We start from the raw sequence: 20,079 nt of genomic DNA on the forward strand, positions 1-20,079 counted from the left end.
CTGCGGCTCGCGTCACCAGCCGGCGACTGGCGCTGCGGCGGCGGCGGCCGGGGCGGCGGCGGGGGCGGCGGCGGCGGCGACGGCTCTGGGGTCCGCGTCTCGGGGTGTGTCGGCCGCCGCTGCTGCTGGGGCCTGGTATGTACAAATGGCTGGCTAGGATCCTCGGCACCATTTTCCGTCTCTGCGAGCGGCCGGCGCCCCCTGCGCGGGCCCCCCTGAAGAGGCGGCGCTCGAACAGGTGAGCGCGGCGCGGGGGGGGGCGGGGCGGGGGCGGCGGCGGCGGCGGCGGGCGGGGGTCCCGGGGGGCGGGGGCCGCCGGGGGACTCCGTCCCGACGACGCGGCCGCTCTTTGTTGTGGCGGCGGGCGACGGCGGGCCGCGGGCGCTCCCGAGAGGGTCCCCCGCCACCCGGCGGCCGCGGGGCTGCGGGCCGAACCGGGCCGGGCCGGGCCGAGCCGAGGCGGGCCGAGCCGGGCCAGGCCGCGCGTCGCTTCGCTTCCCCGGGCGGCCGGAGGGGGCGGCTGCCGGCCGCGCAGCTGTCAAACGGGAGGGGGTGTGGTGGCTTTGTGTTGCCGTGGGGCTGGGGCTGGGGGCGGCGGTGGGGGAGGGGGAGGGGGGCGCCCTTAGGCCGAGGGACGGTGGGGGACCGCCCTCCTCTCGCCGCGACATCCTCACTCGCCCGCCCGCCCGCAACTTTGTTGCCCAAGTTGTGCCCGGGAAGCTTGAAAGCACCGCGCGCGCGCCAGCGCGGCTCAGCCTCTTCCCCAGCCCTTTGGGGTCCGCCCCGTTTCATTCTCCCGAGGCCCCTCGGGGACCCTCCCCCCGCCCCCCACACCCCCGGCGTTCGAGAGAGGGAGAAGAGGCAGCCGAGGGGTCGCTCCCGTCGGCCCCCGAGCGCGGGTCCTGGTCCTGATGAAGCGGCCTCGGTGGGCTGAGTTCCTCCGTCCCCGTCCCCGTGTTCCCGGGAGGGCGGAGAGCGGGTCTGAGAGCTGGTTGTGAGGCTCCGAATCGATGCTTTGCTATCTAGATCGGGGCTAGTGTGTGTTCCTTCCACCCCGAAGGCACTTGGTACGCCCCTGATGGACTTGGGGGACTTGGAGTGCCCCTCCAAGTCCCCCCACCCCACCTCTCTCTCCGTGGGACCCTGACAGTTGGGGGTGGTGGGTGATTTGAATCTCGACGCGGTTCTCGACCATAGAGTCCGACCTGAAACAGCTGCTCGGCCGCTGGCTGGAGAGATGCGGTTCAGGGCCCAAGTCCCGCCTGCCTTGGCCCGCGGACGCCCCCGGTTCGCGTCCCGGCATCACTTCTGCGCTCCTCCAGCCTTAGCGCAGCAAGCCTGGAGGTGATGCTTGAGCGAGGAGCCAGGCCGAAGAACCCCCACGCACCCCCGCACGGGGCCCCGGGCCGAAAGACAAAGCAAAAAAATAGGCGTTCTTCATGTTCGCCGTTTTTCAGTCAGAATGGTGCGAAGGGGTCTCTTGAGCATGTAGAAAGTTAGGAGCCGAGGGGTACTTTTCCAGGTTTTCTGATGATCCTATTTTTTATTTTTTAAGGTCATCAATCATCTTCATCTCTAGAAAGATGGTTAGTGGCAGGCATATTGTGAGCCTTCACTATTCTTGAGGTATAGGTTAAAAATTTACCCAAAATTCACCCATTTTTCCCCCCACCACTGTAGCATAGTTTGTGTTTAAAATGCGGTTAAATGAGGCGTGTGTTCTGGCCGAAGCCTGTTTTTTTTTTTTTTTTTTTAACGCTTTTGAAGATGAGCTCCATTTCCCTGAAGTCAAATACTTATTTTCTTGAAAGGGGTGGGAGTGCTGGGAATATTTTACAAGGAAGTTATATATGTGGGGTTTTTTGTTTTGTTTTGTTTTTTGGTTTCTGGAAAGGAAAAAGACGCTAGTTCTTTTTTTGTTGCTGTTTTTGTTTGGGGGCCACGTCCTGCGATGCTCAGGGATGCTCAGGGCTTAGTTCGCCTCTGCAGTCAGGAATTAACTCCTGGCGGTGCTCAGTGGACCGAATGGGATGCCAGAGATAGAAGCTCCGGTTGGCCGCGTGCAAAGCACACTTTTCCCTGTCCACTGTACTAATGCTTCGGCCGCAATTGGTCCTTCTTCTTTCATAAAAACGCTGGTGTTTACTTTATTCATTTCTAGGTAGGTGATTTCTTCCAATATTCAGTTTGTTGTTTAGCCAATAGGGAGTTTTGGGCCTCAAATAGTTTAAACTTAAGTATTTAGTCCTCAGATGTTAAAAGGTCTAGAGAGTAGTGGTTTCTTTTAAAACATCATTTGAAATAAAATACGTTCAGTAAGCAAAAAACAGTTGAATCTTATTTTCTGGCAAAGCAGATGATATTTGTTTTTTCTGAACAGTAGATTTACTTGTAGAAATGGTATGTTTATATATGTAAAATATATTTTTTCTCTCTTCAGCACTCTGTTTTCTACAGTGGACACTGATGAGATACCTGCTAAAAGACCAAGATTAGGTATTTAATATTAATTTTAAAAATTAGTTTTTACTAGGAAACTATTATGAAACATATAAAAGATATAAAGTACATGCAATGAAAAATCTCTTTCCTGTCCCTTTTCTTCTCAGTTACCTAATATTTAGAGGTAACCACCATTACCAAGAAGTATCTTTCCACATTAGTAAGCCTGTGTTTTGAACATCTATTTAAAATCCAAAATATTCCTGTAAACCAAAGGTGTTTTTTACTTTTGAATCAAAAAACATTGCTAAAACAATTATAGACCAAGTCATCCAGTTCAGAGGGCTGATGAACCAAATCTAAAGTTTTGCCTTAAGTTGCTTATTTCCTTGTATCTTAAGGGGTAGATGTAATTCGGTCAGAAAAGAATAAAATAGGATTATGGGAAGAAGGCTTCCTGGAATATTATAATAATTCATTTCTCTTTTTTGATGTGAGTATGGATTTGGGTTTACTTCTAGCTATAATTGAGATTGGACATACTTGTGTCAAGATGAATTTTTATTGAAATCCAATAAGTCACTTTATTGAATGTGTCTTAATGCTATGTTATGTGTTGGGTTCTATGGAAAATTAAAGAATTAGAATTTCTTTAAGTATTTTATAATTGTGTAGGCAGATGGCTGTATGCAGAAGGACATTGGAGACAGGTACTCATACTGCTTGTGTCAGTATGACACATTGAAGATACACAATATAAGAATCATGGTAACAATTTACTGTCCCAACTTTCAGCTGGTTAAGGGTCTTAAATATTTGATAAAGTAGATAATCCTGATATGGGTCTTGAAGCATGGATGTAGTAAGAGCAATAGGAAGGAAAAACATTTTAGGCAGAGAGAACAGTATGGGGACAGTTGTGTAATTTTGAAAAGAAGGAATAGGGGTATTAAATTGACCGTTGAGAAATAGGTAAGATTATAGAGGATTTTTGAAGTCTAAGGATTTGTATTAAATTTATTAGGACAATATTTCCCAAAGCACAGGACAGATGGCAGTTCAGGAAATTATTTTAGAAGATAAAGTATTCATAACAATTTAAGTAACATTTGAACTCTTACTACATACTCAAAACACATCTTTTTTAGTTCTTGGTTTTTTTATAAGGTGCCAGGAATTGAACTTGATTTCAGGTATGCGAAGTACATAGTCTGCAATTGAGCTCCATCCGTGGCACCATTTTTAATAATTTTAAATATTTTGATTACTTTAAGTAGAAAATCTTGATTTAATGCTAATATGCTTTCAGTACTTGAGTAATGTGTGTTGATTACTTTTGGAACAGTTCTAACTTAAACTTGTGTTTTTATTTGTAAGGCAAATGATATTTTATACACAGACAGATTCCTTTAAATAGATATATTTAGAAAAAAATGAATTTATGTAGAGGATCTAAATAACTGTATAGCACACACACTAACCTTTGTGATGCTATTACAGATGGTTCCTCAATTAAAGTTATCTTTTACAGACTTCTGTTTTAAGTATGTCCATGTTTTCATGAAAAATTTATTGTAGTTTTTCTGAATGGAAATTATAGAAAGACACATAAACAAAGGGGGAAGCACTGGGTCACTAATTCTCACTTGCCAGATCTCTGAAGTACTGGGCAGTGTTGTCCAGTAGCACTCTGTGATGATGGTTGTTGAGGACTTAAAATGGCTCGTGTGATTGAGGAATGATACTTCTGTTTAAACTTAAGTAACTACATGCAGTTACTGGCTACTATTATCTCTGGTGCTTTTGAGTGCGAAAAATACAGGGTAAAAGAAGAAATAGGATCTGAAAATCACACTTAATCTTTCATATTATAGGGATTTAAGGGTATACTCATAGTTTAGTTTCCAGTGATGTATATGATCTTATCCCCAGTTAACAAATGAGACGGTTTTAAAAAAAAAAGTTGATGTAGTCTTGGAGTATATACAAATGCTGACAAGATTTCTAACAAAATAAGTATATCTTCTAGTTTAGCTTCAACTATTTAACTCCCATTAAATTACATCACACTCTTTACTCTGGGGTCAGCTGAAATGACAGTTGATGCTTTAAGAACCATTACATCAAAGTCTTTTTCTTCCACCTAAGAAACAAGATTGTAAGTGATCGTCCTTAACATTATTTGAGGGATAATCTGGAATTGTCTATAGTTAATAAGACAAATAACAAGATATATGCCAACTTCGGCACTTTCAAGTATTCTCTGGTGACAAATTACCTTAAAGTGGATTCTGCTTCACTTGGTTATCACATCCTCCCATTCAATTTATTCCCTTAATCTTCTGGAAAAACACATCTGGAATGCTTGTTGCTTAAATTTCACCATAAATAAGTTTCTGTCCTATTTTTTTTCCTACAGCAGAATGTGACTTAATAAGATTGTCTCTTGCTCTCAAGTTATTGCTTTGAAATACCCTTAATTTGAAACTCCTAAAGAATAGAAAACTAAACTGCAGTGTAGGAAGTAATAAAGGGGTAGTTTGATTAAAGGAGGAAGTGGGGGAAATACTAAACTCCTCCCTTCCACCCTGTTTACTTACTTTATCTCTGTTTTGATGGGATCATAGGGGTGACTGAGATCTTCCAGAGCCATTTTCTCAGTGAAGGCAGTCTTGTTCCATCATAGCTACATTTGTTGTACTCGCTAATGTCTATCCTGGGCCTAGCCAAGATATAAATGGACCCTTAGTATATAGTAGTTTAGTTGTTACGTACTTGGGAATCAGGAACAAACAAGTGAATAAATGATGTTTCTTGCACTAAAATTCTGTTTTGCACAGTTGTTACAGGCTTCTAAACTCCTCTCTGGGAAGGATATATTTTATATATTATGAAGAGCTCACTGCTTACAAATCATAATGGCTGGAACATTGATTTTTTTTTTTTTTTGTGAGCCAGATATGGTTTGCTAAAGTCATGGTCCGAAATATTTTCTTAGCATCCCAGATATTTTACTGAAACCCAAAAACCACAATGCTGGAATTCCAGTTCTTTAGGAGAAAATATTTTTAAAGTTTTTTTTTTTAATCTCCAGGATTGAAAATGGAACTTTCAATAAAAATAACCAGAGGCCTTTTCTCAAATATATTCTGCTGAAAGTTGGTATTCTGTGTATGTATGTATGTATGTATATATGTGTATATGTATGTATATGTCTGGTCTTTATATTGTCTGTGTCAAACTTTCTAGATTGCTTTATTCATCAAGTGAAAAGCAGTCTCTACAATGCTGCCAGCTTATTTGGATTCCCATTCCAGCTGACCACAAAGCCCATGGTGACCTCTGCTTGTAATGGAACACGGAATGCGGCCCCTTCAGGAGAGGTCAGTGGTGTGGGCATCTCTATGCCTACTTTTTTACACTTAATTATTAAATTAAATTTCAGTACTGTGTTCTCTCTTTCAGGAAATAATATGTAGCATGAATTTTAACCTTGGTATACAAAACATTAAAAATGTATAAAATTATCCTGTACAAGTTTTTATAAGGATGCATTTTATTTTAAATGCATTAACATATGCCTCAGAGACCTGGGCCCTATGCAAACAGGATGAGAATGCTATTCCGGTCTCCCAAAGAAGAATTGAAAGAGCTATGCTTGGAGTATCACGTTTCACTCAAATGAGAGAAAGAATCCAGAGTTCCGACCTCCGTCAATGATCAAAAATCAGGGACGATCAAGAATCAGGGACGCTGTCTCGTTTGCCAAAGTGTCAAAAGTCAGATGGGCTGGTCACGTAATGAGATTTAAAGACGACCGCTGGACGAGAGCTGTTACCAACTGGATTCCACGGGATGTCAAAAGACCGTGTGGCCACCCACCTACCAGATGGTCAGACTTCATCAAGATCATGAATGATCGGTTTGAGGCTCTTCGTGTTCCTAGAGCGAACAGACTCCATTGGGCTACACTAGCACGCGACAGGGACAAATAGAGACATTACTGGCGCCTGCTCGAGCAAATCAACGATTAACGGGAAGTCAAGTGATCAAGTGGAAAGAACCTAGAATTGTGTTTTTTTTTTTTTATATCATTTGTGGCTCTTTACAAATTAAACCTTTGGTCTCAGTGATATATCTCTCCAGGTGAAATAATAACCAATAGAGTTTTTTTCTTTCTGTTTTTCAGAAAATACTAGAAATGTATTTAAACTTTAAAATTTAGATGCTACATCGTGGTTCTTTTTCTTTTTAAGGTATTTTCGAACTCTTCGTCTTGTGAACTGACTGGTTCTGGATCCTGGAACAACATGCTGAAACTGGGTGAGGTGTTTAAAATATTTCTACTTTCTAACAAAGTATGAGATTAATACCCAAGAATAGCTGAGATCAGCACCAGGAGGATTACTCCATAACTTAGAGGCCAGCCGGGTATCCTAGAGGAAAGGGCTGTTCAGATAGAGAAGGGAGCACCAAATAAAGGATGTTTGGAGGATCCTCCCAGGAGGGGAGATGCATGTCGAAAGTAGACTATGGACTGAACATGTTTGCCACTCAATGCCTCTTTTGCAGACCACAACACCCAAAAGGAGAGAGAGAACACAGGGGATTGCCCTGCCACAGAGACAGGGGGGATGGGGGGATGGGGGTGGGAGGGATATTATCCATGGTGGTGGAAAATGGGCACTGGTGGAGGGATGGGTATCTGATCATTGTATAATTGAAACCAAAGCACAAAAAATTGTAAATCTACAACTTTAAAAAAAATAAAATAAAGGGGAAAAAAAATTAAAAAAAAAAAATATTTCTACTTTCTCTCTTCTCCCCCTTTTCCCTTGAGTTTTGAGACTAAGAAAGAGAAACATCTTTGTACAGTTCTTTCTACCCTTCTCAATAGCAGTTAGCTTACTTGTAGCATTGCCTTTAAAATTACTGTAGTGTTCTCTGAATGTCATCATTAGATCCGGTTCATTCACTAAATCTATATGTGTGACTTCTGAGAACTTACTTTGTACCAGGCATCGTATTATCAGGAAGAAAGTAACAGATAAAATGAAGCCTTGCACGGGTCTGAGAAGATGTACTTACTGCATCTTTTTGATCTCTTTCAAGATTTATTTGAGTCTCTTGGGGCAAGTCCGGAACATGAGCTAGTATGGCCGATTCAGAGGTGTTCTATGAATGTAGCGCCCACATACCTAAATATTGGTGGATTCATTTCTCGGAAAACTTGATGGAGATGATGAACTCCATCCAAGTTGATGTAGTCAGGCTGGAGGCATAACGACGACTTTGGGTTGTTCAGAAGCCAGAGGGCATCGTAGACTGCTGATGCTCTCGCTCATCGAATGGCGCTGGGTCCCAGCCGGGACAAGTGCCATGCAGGGCTCGGGGACTCTGGATGGGCTGCAGCCAGCTGCGGGGGTGGTGGGTGGGGGCACGTGCCCTGGTTCTCAGTCTGGTCCTCAGCCAGTTGACGTTCAGGGAGATTTTCCTCCATAATACACTGCGGGTGGCACTCTTTGATACACACTTGGAGCGCCACAGGTGTTCTGAGCCATGGCATCAGTGGTGCAGGCGCCCTCGGGTACTTGGGGCACTGCAGCCCATGTCCTGAGCCAAGGGAGCAGCGGTGGAGGCTTTTTTTTTTTCAATTTTTAATTTTTTTTTTGGGGGGGGTCACATCCGGCGATGCTCAGGAGTTACTCCTGGTTCATGTACTCAGGAATTACTCCTGGCGGTGCTTGGGGGACCATATGGGATGCTGGGAATTGAACCCCGGGTCAGCTGTGTGCAAGGCAAACACTCTACTCGCTGTGCTATCGATCCAGCCCCGTGGTGGAGGCTTTGATCTGCTCGGGACACTGCAGCAGCTCCGCACAGGAAGGCTTCTAACCTTTGAGAGGAAGGCAAAAGGAACTTTCAGAAAGTTAGGGGTCAGAAGTCAAAAGGGTAAGAACTTTGGAGGAATGTTAAAACTCTTAGGTAGTATTTCTCAAGCTTTTTTTTTTTTTCCCCAAGAGGGGCGGTGCGGGCCATAACCAGAGATGCCCAGGGCTTACTCCTGGCTCTGCATTCAGGGATCAGTCCTGGCAGGTTCTAGGGACCCTTTGAGGTGCTGGGAATTGCATATGGGTTTGACGCATGCAGGGCAAGAGCCCTGTCCACTGTACTTTCTGTAGCCTCTTCTCAAATTTTTCTTTTAAGTAAAATATGTCTGGTAGAAGAATAAAACCATACCCCTGACTCTCAGAATCTCATTACGAAGAAACTGGAACAAAGGTGATATTTCTTGGAAGTCTTGCATTTCATTAAGTTCAGTACAGGCTAGTTGTTACGATGTTTTCATGTTATTTGAATAAATAACTTTTAAAATTATATACCATTAAAATGGACATGTAAGAAAGAGGATTTTATCTTGTTCTTAAGTTATTATCCTCAGTATATTTCTAGTCATGGTGGTATTTTTCTGATGCTCTGGAGACTAAACCTAGATCTGATATGTGCAGGGCTTATGTTTGACCCCTGAGCCACGTCTCTGGCCCCTTATCCCTATATCTTGTGGGTTTTGTGGAGCCGGTCAAAAGGACTGATGTACCGAGGGCAGATCGTGTAGGAAGAGCTCATTAAATCTCTTCTCTGAAATTCTTGCAGATGTGTATACAATTCAGAACTTTTTTGTACTCTGGGTAGTTTATTAATTGTACTTTAAAAAAATTAATTGGGATTGAATATTGGTTCACGTGAGATTTGGGAAACAAAATGGATTCAGGGTAGTTTAGAGTTTGCTATTACTGATGTCTGGAAAAGCTTTCAGTCTTAAGACTGCTTTGCAGTTTTTAGTCCTCAGATTCAGCAAAGAGCATAATGAAAGTTGTGTGCCATTTTTAAAGTGGAATAGTTCCACTGGTGAAATGTGGCAAGGTAGGGTTTGTTGTTTTGTTTGTTTTCAAGCCACTCCTGGCTGTGCTCGGGGCTACTCCTGGATCTACACTCAGGTATCACTCCTGGTGGGCTCAGGGGGACTATATGGAGTGCTGGGGATGGAACGCTGGTTGGCTACATGCAGGGCATGCACCTATCTGTTGATTTTTTTTTTTTTTTTGCTTTAGCTCCCATCTAGCAAGTTCTCTTTTAAAACTCTTAGTTTTTTGGGAAAAAACAAGAACAGTTCGATTTGATTAAATCACAGAGCATTTGTGATCATTGAGTTCTTGCCTCTGTTGGTCGAAACAACTGAAACCGGAAAACCTTAACTAGGAATCTGTATTGCTTTTGTGCCATAAATGACAAACTGGGCCCTATTGCTTGAAATTTCCTTGAAATTTTGCAAAGTTTGTACTGGACCACTTCTTTACTATAAACAGAATTTGAAAATATACCTAATTGTACAATTGTAGACTGCTCACAGATTTTATTTAATGCAACTACTCACAGATGCTTTTTATTTGTTTTGTTTTACAAATATAAATACATTTTAAAAATAGGTAATAAATCACCTAACGGAATAAGTGACTATCCAAAGATCAGAGTGACAGTAACCCGAGATCAGCCTCGCAGAGTTCTGCCTTCCTTTGGGTAAGTGTTAAATTCCACCTGTCTGTAAATGAATGCTTCGCGTTTATTGGAGATCATTGTTGCTAGATAGTTTCATTCTTATTTCCTTATGTAACTGTTATTTGGTTTTTGGCCGCACTTAGTGGTACTCAGGGATTATGCCTGGTTCTGTACCCAAGAATTACTTCTGGCAGTGCCCAGGGTCTGTATGGGATGCGAGGGATTGGACCCAGGTCCGCTGTGTACATTGGCAGGTGCCTTGTCTGCTGTATATCATGCTGGCCCCTGTTATGTAATTTTAAAAAGAAGTTTTACTGATTTACTGTTGCTATACAGTCATACTCCTGTTTGGGAATACAGCTTCATGCACCCCAGACTGCCAGTGCATCAGACTCTCAGAATGGCCCTCTGTACCTATTCTTTCCTTCCCCATGCCTCTTCCCCTGTGGTACCTGTATTTTTCAGTATGCGTTATTTCTGTCGTGTTTTGCATGCTTTTGTTTGCTTGCTTTGGTTAGTTACATTTCCGTAAGTGTGAAACCATCACTAATTGTCTTCACTTTGTGTCTTTTCATTTAACGTGATTCCTTAAGTTCTGTCCATGGTGCTGTGAAAGCCTGACCTCATTTTTTATAGGAGAATAGTGTTCCATGAGTACATAGGCAGCCACTTATTTCTCCACTCATCTTTCTGTGAGCACTTAGGGTGATGTTTTGACTGTAAGGAATAATGCTGTGAAGAATATAGGGGAATCATATTTTCTTTTGGGGGGCGGTACCCTGCTTATTTTATTTTTTGGGGGAAAGCATGGCGGCAGTGTTCAGGGCTTACTCTTGACTCTGCTCAGAGATCACTCCTCGTAGTGTTTGAAACACTATACGTGGTGCTAACTATTTGAACCAGAGTTGGTCACATGCAAGGCAAATGCTCTTTTTACTACCTCTCCAGCTGTGTGAATTTGATTCTTAATGCCAGTTTTTGTTGTTTTCAAATAGAATGCGGTAGCTTATTTCTTCATTTTTATCTCCAGATTACGTTTCTCTTTTGATTTCTTCATTTACACAAAAGTAGTTCAGAAACATGTTGTTGAGTCTCCATGTTTTGGAGCTTTTTTCAGTTTTCTTTTTATAGATGATTTCTAGCTATGTGCCATTGTGGTCTTAAAAACAATACTTGATATGATTATTTATTGAGGCTTGTTTTGTGACCTAACACTGACTCTAAACATGAGATGTATAACGTGCGCTTGAGAGGAATATATCTTCTCGTGCGATGTTACTAGATACTCTGAGGCTAGTAACTGCTAAGTACTATTCAGCAAGGAACTTGAACTCAGATTTGTATCCCTCAGCAGTTCAGGGGCCACTTTCAGTGCTCCAGGTTTCAGTGATGTGGAGTCGCCATTGGATGCTCTGCCCCTGGTGAAGTGGTGCTGCTCAGGGTCCAAGGATACTGGGAGCCATGAGGGTCACAACTGACAATTCTTGGCAGGCAGTGCTGCGGGAGGGGGACACAGCACCCGAATTTGAGCTCATGGCCTTGTACATATAAACATCCTCTTCAGTCACTTGAGTGGTCTCTCTGGCCCCCGTGTTCCTTATCCTGCTTTATCATATGCCTACGACATCTGATGTAAAGCCTTTTTAAAAATAATTATTACTCCTTTGTGTGTGGGTGTGGGTGTGTGTTTGGCCATATTCGAATGCTCTCAGAGCTTACCCTTTCTCTGCAGACCGTATGGGGTGCTAGCACCCTACCCACTGTACCATCTGGCCACTTAGGAAAAAAATCCAACTTTTCTATTTAATAGGTCCAGAACAATAATATAGTGGATAGGGTGCTTGCCTTGCATGTTTCCAACCTGGGTTTGATCCCTGCACCCCATAAGGTCCCCCAGGCCCACCAGGAGTGATCCCTGAGCTCAGAGCCAGGAGTAAACCCTGAGCACTGTTCAGTGTGGGCGCCCCCAAAGCAAAAAAAGCGTTTTTGTTTTTTTTTTTAAATTGTGTTGTGTACGCAGAAAGTCATGTAAGCTAATACAGTTTTCTTTGGCAGGGGACGGAGCTCCCAAGAAGTGCTCAGGGGACTTGGGGACCACTCACAGTGATTCTCAGCCAGCCAGGCTAGAGCTTCAATGGGGCCTTGAGGTTGCAGTACCTTGGGCCCTATGGTACCAGGGACCATGAAGGCCACATCTGGCGTCATCTGGGGGGACCATGTGCCAAAAATCAAATCAGAGTGGAATGAAGCCCCTGTTGTTGGGCTTGCTCCTCCTTCCTGAGGAATGCTTGTAGAGCTATAAACTTTCCTCTTAACACACCTTTTGCAGTGTCCCATACGTTTTGGTAACTCGTGTCCTCATTTTCGTTCATTTCTAGGAATCTTTTGATTACCTTGTGTTAATCTTTTGATTACCTTGTGAATCTTGTATTACCTCCCTGGGCCCACTAATAAGTCTTTATAAACACATACACCGCACTTCTGTGAAAGGCTTTTATAGTTCTATTCATAATTATTGTGTTTCTTAATTTCTAGACCTTTTTGAGCCACATCTAAGTAGTGCGCAGGTTATTCCTGACTTGGCACTCAGGAGTCACTTCTGGCAGGGATTAGGGGACCACATGGGATGCCTGGGATCAAACTCAGGTTGGCCACACACAGGACAAGTGCCCTACCCACTGAACTCCCTGACCTCACTAATTTTGATGTTTACTCCAGATTTGTTTCAAGTTATGTACTGCTTTGGTAAAAATGTTCTATAAATTGGCATATGCTTTCTGAAATTGCACCAAGAGAGGTACAGCCAGTTTGTCTCATGCCCTTCCTTGCTTAGCATTTATCAACTGAGCACTCACAGGTCTTGAGTGCCTTGATGGTTTAGATTTTCTGAGGGGTGTAGTGGCAAAAACATGCTTGTCTCTGTCTTCATGGAATTAAGATGTAGCATGTCATTTAGACTTTGACTTAATAGGCATGCCAGTAATTCATTCTCATGGTCCCTGGTGGCTGAAGAAGTATGAAACCAAAGGAGGCAGGTCTAATGGGAAGCTCAGTCCGGAGTTGGGGTTGGAAAGCTGGACATGAAGAATGTGGCAGCTTTTACGTGGTGGCAGCCTTGGTGACTGGAAGCACATTTCAGAGCAGAAAGCTGGGGTGCCATCTGCCGTGGAGATGGAGCTAACTTGAATGGGTGTGAAGTGTCTGACTGGCCAGTGGCCAACTTAACCTAGGGCAACCTGAAAACACAGGATGGCCTGGGGGCTTACATTCTAGCCCTGGAGACCGTCTGCTGATCATTTTTTCTTTTTCTTTCAGTTTTACTTCAAACGCAGAAGGCTACAGTAGAAGACCAGGTGGCCGTCGCCATAGCAAAGGCAATCCAGAGAGTTCCCTAATGTGGAGACCTCAGGAGCAGGTGGTGACAGAGGTGACCTCTGAGGACAGTGGCAAGGGTCTGCGGCGTCCCCACTGTACTGTGGAAGAGGTAAGTCCTTTGAGAGGGATCGATCTTTTCACAGATGCATTAAGAATTGGGGGGGGGGGGGGGCAGTTTTCCATGCAGTGGTCAAAAGGTCAGGAGTGGGGGTGGGGATCTGCCAGCTGTTTGTTCTTGGCCAGCCAGCCAGCAGTTCAGTGCAAGGACATGCCACCTGCACACTGCAGTGTCAGGGATACCCAAGCCGCTCTGGCAGTGCTTGGAGGCTTTCAGGACTACATCTGGTAATGCTTGGGGCCCATGTGGTGCTGGGAATGGCATGCCTAGAGTGCACCCTGTTGTCCCCCAGCCTCTTTTTGTATAATACTTTATCTTAAATCATTCAAAGATATGAAAGGAGCCAGAGGGATAGTATAGTGGGTAGGGTGCTTGTCTTGCACGTGCATGACCCAGGTGCAATTCCTGGCACCTTGTACAGCCCCCTGAGTCCTGCCAGGAGTAATCCCTGAGCACAGAGCCAGGAGCAAGCTCTAAGCAACTGTTGCGGGGGGGGGGGGGGGGGGAAGGCGCATAACAAAACAAAATGATACAAAAGGATGTATAGTTATGAAATGTTCTATTCTTCTATACTTGGTCCTCACCTTTCTTTTAGCAGGTAACATGGGTCCTCGTTTTATATTCTTCTAGAGATAGTCTTCACATATGATTCAGTTTCCAGGTATATTTTCACTGTAAGGAATAGTATGGATTTTATTTTCAGTGTTTGCATTTGTTTAGCTTTTTTTTATTTTAATAAGCTGCAATATTTGAATTAGTAAAAGGGAAGTCCAAGGAAGCAAACGAATGTCTGGTTTTTCCTTCACTTTTCAGGGCGCTTAGCATAATATCTTCATCAATAGTCTTCACTTCCTTTTGAACTAATTTCTTTTTGGGGGGTGGGGCATACTCAGCAGTGCTGAGGGCTTACTCCTGACCTTAGGCTCAGGGATGTTCCTGGTGGGGTTTGCTGGGGAATGAACCTGGGTCGACTGCATGCAAGGCAAGTGCCTACCCACTGTACTGTCTTTCTAGCCCTTCATTTCCTCTTTAAAGTTGTCATTTATTCCCGGAGATGTTAAATTATTCTTGTATCTGGCATAACCCAGAACTCACTGGTTGTAATTTGCCAAGTGTCTTTTCTAGCTAGTTTGTTTAGGAATATTTATTTGGATTCCAGGTTCTATGCTTGTTGTCAGCAGTACCAAATTGAGTAAAATGTGGCTCTTGTTCTCTGGGAGCTTATGCCTAGTGATTTATAGTCAGCAAATGTTGGTAGGCAAGGAAGAATGACCTTCAGTCCTGGAAAGGAAGGGTATTAAGTATTAAAGTGGGCTTCAACTCTTCTTAGATGAGAGGACAGAGATTGATCTGAGCAAATAATGTGTATCAGACATCTATTTTAGAAATAGTAGAAGACGCTATTTCCTGGTTAGGTGTAATGCAAACTCATATTTCCTGGTTAGGTGTAATACAAAGTTAGAAGGAAAAGACTTGCATCCTGAATTATAGTCTTATATAAAATACATGTCACTGACTAAGATTTGCTGTGTGTATTTAGGGGGAAGAGGTTGACATCAGTTTTGAGCATTGTTAAAAGAGCCTGTGAAACCCGCCAGAAGGCCTGCCCTTAGACTCTTGGCTCTGGGGATGGAATTGTGAGACATAGTCAGGGTTCCTGGATGTTGCATTGCTAGTGTTGCTTAAGTCAGGAGATATATGTAAGAAGCTCATTCAGGGAAAAAACAGGCTGAAAAGAATTAAGGGCTGAATCATTCGCATTTAAGGGAGGGCAGAAAAAGTAATTTGCAGCAGAGACTTGAGATAAGCTTAAGAAGAAATCACAGGACTTGACTGTCTAGGAAGACAAGGTGAGCAGCATGAGAGACTGTGAGAGATAGGAAAATAAAAACAGTGTTTAATGCATCTGGGCATAAAAAGTTAGCTTTCGTGCTACCAGTTCACTTGAGAAGCTGAAAGCACTGAATTAGCAAGTTAAGCATAATAATGTTAACGTTTTATAATGTTAAAATAATGTAACAGATTATTAATACAAATACTAATCTGCTCCAGTAAAGCCTTTCTTTATAATTCTTTATAATTTTAACACAAGTAACTAAAAGAGTGGACTGTTTCAGTGGAGTCATGGGATTTATTCATTTCCACTGTCCAGAAGTCAGATGCTGTGAGAGCATAGGCTGGAACGTGCTATGGGCTCAGTGGAATGGCGTGTCTAAAGGGACCTGCCCTACTTGCTCTAGGTCGTTGGTACAGTCGTTCAAGATGCAAATTTGTACATTTTTCTTTCCTAATTTATAAAGTTGGTACTTCAAAGAAATTTCTTAAAAGTTCTGCTGGCTGGTGAAACACTTCCAAGGGCTGCGTTCGGCCTCTTAAGTCTCACATTATGGTTTAATTTTAGGCTTAAGGTGCTTTTTTTTGTTTAGGGTGTTCAAAAAGAGGAGAGAGAGAAGTACCGAAGGTTGCTGGAGCGGCTGAAAGAAGGAGGCCATGGGAACTCCGTTCCTCCCATAGCTTCAGTTCATCACAGGTAAGGGTGAATGGTGAGACAATAGTATGATGAATCAGTCATTTTCCCATTTTTGGAGAGGAAATGGTAAAAAGGACTTTGTTGCAAAAAGAAGTTAACATTGAATTATACAGAACTGTGGTTTAACAAAATAGAAATTTCTGATAGCTCTAGAGTCTTTTGATGAGGTGAATTCTTACTTTGAAACTTGAATACAGAAAAGTGGAATCACATTGAAGTCAGGTTCCTGAGAGGAAGAGGTATTTTCAAACCTCCCGAGCACACCTTTCCCCCTAATCTTTGGCTGGTTCACGCCATCCCTTTCCTTCTCTCCTTCCAACTCTTCCACTTGGCCTCCCTTCCTTCCTCTTACTCCCCCTCCCCTTCCTTCTCACACTCCCTTCTCTCTGTCGTTCACTTCTTTTCTTTCTCCCTGAGGCATCTTCCGTGCATTTTAAAGATAACCTTAAAGTCACTCCAGATCTTCACTCTGAAGACTGAGCAAATAGATGGGGAGGTGTGTGTGCAGGCTGATGCCTGGGTTGTGCCTGGCCTTCTACTTGCCTGTGAAAAGTGCACAAAAATACTTGAACTCAGGATTGAAGTGGTTGAGAATATGAGAAAGGGGAGCCTAGGTATTTTGTCACAGTTAAGTTGAAGGTTAAAAAGTCATACTGTTCTCTAGGTTGTTGAATGCAGAACAAAGAATAATTTGTCTGGGAATTTTGTGAATGTAAATTCTCTTGTTAGAATGGTTGTTTTTGTTTGTTTGTTTGTTTTTTAATTTTAGTTTGCTTCATAGGCAGTTGGCGGTTTATTCCCGCTCAGTAAACTTTTTTAATTTTTAAATTTTATTTTTATACAGGTTGTTCACATTAATTGATTACATTCAGTATTTCAAAACCAATTCCACCACCATTACACCTTCCCACCACCATTATTTCGAATTTTACCACCACCATTCAAAGCCTACCTGCCACAGGCAGATGCTAGATAATTGATTTTCTGTTGCTTATTATGAATATCATGAGAGGTCCCGCTCTCAGTAAGCTAAACGTTTTGCTTTTTTCTCTTTGTTTCTGTTTTTGCTTGTGCAGATATGTGTGTGTATATGTGTTTTGTGTGTTTGTGTGTGGCGCCAGGGATCAAATTTAGGATGTCGTACATGTAAGACAAGTGCTCTACTACTGGCAGCTACTACATTCATTTCAGTTTATGGTTTAAAATTTTCATCTTTGAATCAGAGTTTTATTACACTGAGATTTTTTAAGTCCAGGTGGGTGGGAGTTGGGATATCTAATTTCATAAATAGAAAAACTGCAGGTTAGATAACCTGACTGAAATAGTAGATAGCCTTATTTTACCCCAGTCCCAACTGATACATTCTTTGTTCTTACATTTTTTATTTATTTATTTTTTTATTAGACAACTGATATATTCTTTCTTTTATAATTTCATATTTAAAGGTTGTTAGTAACTCCAGTTTTTTATTGTTTGGGTTTTTTGTTTGTTTTGGTTTTGGGGGCTACACCTGGCAGTGCTCAGGGTTAACTCCTGACTCTGCACTCAAGAATCACTCCTGGCAGTGCTGGGATAGGGTAGAGGAGCGGCGGAGAGCAGGACACAGGACACGGACACAGGATAGGGTGTGCTGGGGATGGGACCTGGGTTGGCTGTGTCCAAGGCAAGCTCCCTAACCACTGTACAATCCCTCCAGTCCTGAGTACTTCCGGTTTTGAGAAAATTGCCACACAAATACAATGGGTATTTATGGATGGTAGAGTTTTCTTTGTATCATAATCTTTACTTTTTCTCTCTCTCGCAAGTTCTCCAAGAAGTCAGATGGACACATTAAAGACCAAAGGCTGGGGGGATGAGCTAAGTCATGGAGTCAAAACGACCCAGTTTGTTCCGAAACAATGTGAGTTTCCAGATTGAGCCCGATCCTCACATCTTGACATTAGTTGATCTACATATGAAATTGAAAAATGACTACCAGTAAAGATTGATATACCAGACTTAAATATTTTGACCCCAGGGCACTGACCAGTAGTTTAGTGAATATGCTATTTCTGAATGATACAGATTCATAGAATGTCTTGATTACTAATTCTAGCATTTATATTGGAGCCAGTTATATTTAAGCTTAAAGTTAATTTCTTTATATTTCACATATTAATTTCCTCACAGCTGTCTATATTAAATGATCTTCAATAAAATCTTACTATATTAGCTTTCTACTAAGTTACATTAAGTAATAACTTAAATGAGTAGATACCAGTTTATACAATAGATTTTGCTTATTTTTGATGTTTGGTCATCCCTGGCTGAGCTCAGGATTTACTCCTAGTTCTGTGCTCAGGAGTCACTCTTGGTTAAATTCAAGGGACCTTTGTAGGATGCTGGGTTGGAAGCACGTAAGTCAAGCACTGTTCCCGTTTTACTCTCTAACCCCTATTTATTAATTTTCTAACTTGAAGTAAAGGTATTTTACTGAAAGGAGAAAAGAAAATAGAACATGTTTGAGAGAACATGGGCTTCTCCAGAGAGAGGAGAGAGTCTCATGAAGTAAAAGAAGGAAATTATACATCCCAGGTTGGGATGTGGGTGATTTCTAGTGTGGAATACACCTATCCATTCTTCTTAAAGTAATTTTGTGGGGAGTGTTATGGATTGAACCCAGGCCTCCATACATGTGTAGCATGCGGTTTATGTTGAGCTATACCCTGGTCCACATTTTTAAGCAGCTGTATTTGCGTAGAAGCGAATATCTTTGGAATTTATTTAGCATCTCTCTAAGTGAATGTCTTGATAACTGTAAGGTGGAAACTGTTAATTGAAGTTCTAGTTATATGATTAATAAAACTATTTCTTTATCATCTTTGCAGATAGAGTTGTTGAAACAAGGGGACCTCTCTGTTCAGTGAGAAGTGAAAAGAGGTACTTGGTTCTGTTCATTTTGCCTTTTTTTCTTTCCCATTTTAGTTGAGGTACTGTGATTTACAGAACCATTAAGACTAGTTTTATACACACGTCATTCCCACACCACACCCACCACCAGATGCCCACTTCCCTCCATCCATATTCCAGAACCTTTCCCCTCTCTCCTCTCCTCCACAGATAAGCACAGTTCTGTAAACATTCTATATATGTTGCATTTGGCCACATGTTGCTCCTTTACTATGTTTTTGTTTTTTTTCCCCCCAGAGATTCTGTAAATTAATGGTCTTTTTTTTTAATTCAGAAAATCCTGTTGAGTTTATTTTTTGTTTCATTTCCAAGTGTTTTGAGTTTTTTCCTTCCTTTCTGTTTGTGATTGATTTCAGTTTTCAAAGCATCATGGTCTGAGAGGATAGTTGATACAGTTTCTGTCTTCTTGATTTTATGGAGATATGTTTTGTAACCCAGCATGTGGTCTGTCTCGGAGAATGTCCTGTGTGCACTGGAGAAGAATGTGCCCTCAACTTTTTGGGATGAAGGGCCCTATGTATGTCTGCTAGGCTCATCTCTTCCATTTCTTCCTTGAAGGCCAGTGTTTCCTTGTTGAGTGTTTTGCCTAGTTGATCTATCCAGCAGAGTAAAAGGAGACTCCTATTATGTTGCTGTTGGTGCCTTCTTTCAGGTCTTACGTTTTTCTCTTGATTTGTTTATTTTAATCTTATAAGATATATATATACCAGTGTGTCTGAGGAATTAGGAGTTTTCCTTGACTCTGGCAGCTGATCAGCATTGATAGCTCTGGTTAGCAGGCTGCCCTAGATGGTGAGAGAATTCTTTTTTCAAAAGTCCAAACTTTGACTTGGGAGATGCAGGTGCTTCTTCGATAGGGATGCAAATATGAGAGGCATCTCTAGTGATCAGCATCTCTAGAATATCAGCAGTTTGTGTGCCTTCAGATTTTGGGTGAAAACTTACTTATGGTAGAGCTTGGTAAACTATAGCCCATGAACTTCTTTCTGCAAGTACAGTTTCATTGGCACACAACTATGTTTTTTTATTTGCTTATTGTCTATAGCTGCTTTTAAACTAAAAGAAATTCAAAAGTTGGGACAAAAAATCAAAGACCCTGGGGCTTGAA

General features: G+C 42.4%; 1 protein-coding gene across 3 annotated transcripts in view; it reads left to right on the forward strand.

Annotated features, from left to right (window-relative positions):
• The window catches only part of SENP2 (SUMO specific peptidase 2), a 38,061-nt gene continuing 17,982 nt past the window's right edge, over positions 1 to 20,079 (forward strand). For 2 of the 3 annotated variants that reach the window (XM_056121277.1, XM_056121278.1), the window contains exons 1-9: positions 1 to 238; positions 2,441 to 2,496; positions 5,692 to 5,825; positions 6,699 to 6,765; positions 9,930 to 10,020; positions 13,315 to 13,483; positions 15,919 to 16,022; positions 17,828 to 17,922; positions 18,890 to 18,941. In XM_056121277.1, the coding sequence (XP_055977252.1) occupies positions 138 to 238; positions 2,441 to 2,496; positions 5,692 to 5,825; positions 6,699 to 6,765; positions 9,930 to 10,020; positions 13,315 to 13,483; positions 15,919 to 16,022; positions 17,828 to 17,922; positions 18,890 to 18,941 (869 nt within the window). In that variant the 5' untranslated portion in view covers positions 1 to 137. The remainder of the gene's footprint in view (positions 239 to 2,440; positions 2,497 to 5,691; positions 5,826 to 6,698; positions 6,766 to 9,929; positions 10,021 to 13,314; positions 13,484 to 15,918; positions 16,023 to 17,827; positions 17,923 to 18,889; positions 18,942 to 20,079) is intronic. The other variant, XM_056121279.1, reaches the window with a different exon arrangement.

Source organism: Sorex fumeus, unplaced genomic scaffold, assembly GCF_029834395.1.
Source record: "Sorex fumeus unplaced genomic scaffold, SorFum_2.1 ptg000044l, whole genome shotgun sequence".
Lineage (NCBI taxonomy): Eukaryota > Metazoa > Chordata > Mammalia > Eulipotyphla > Soricidae > Sorex > Sorex fumeus.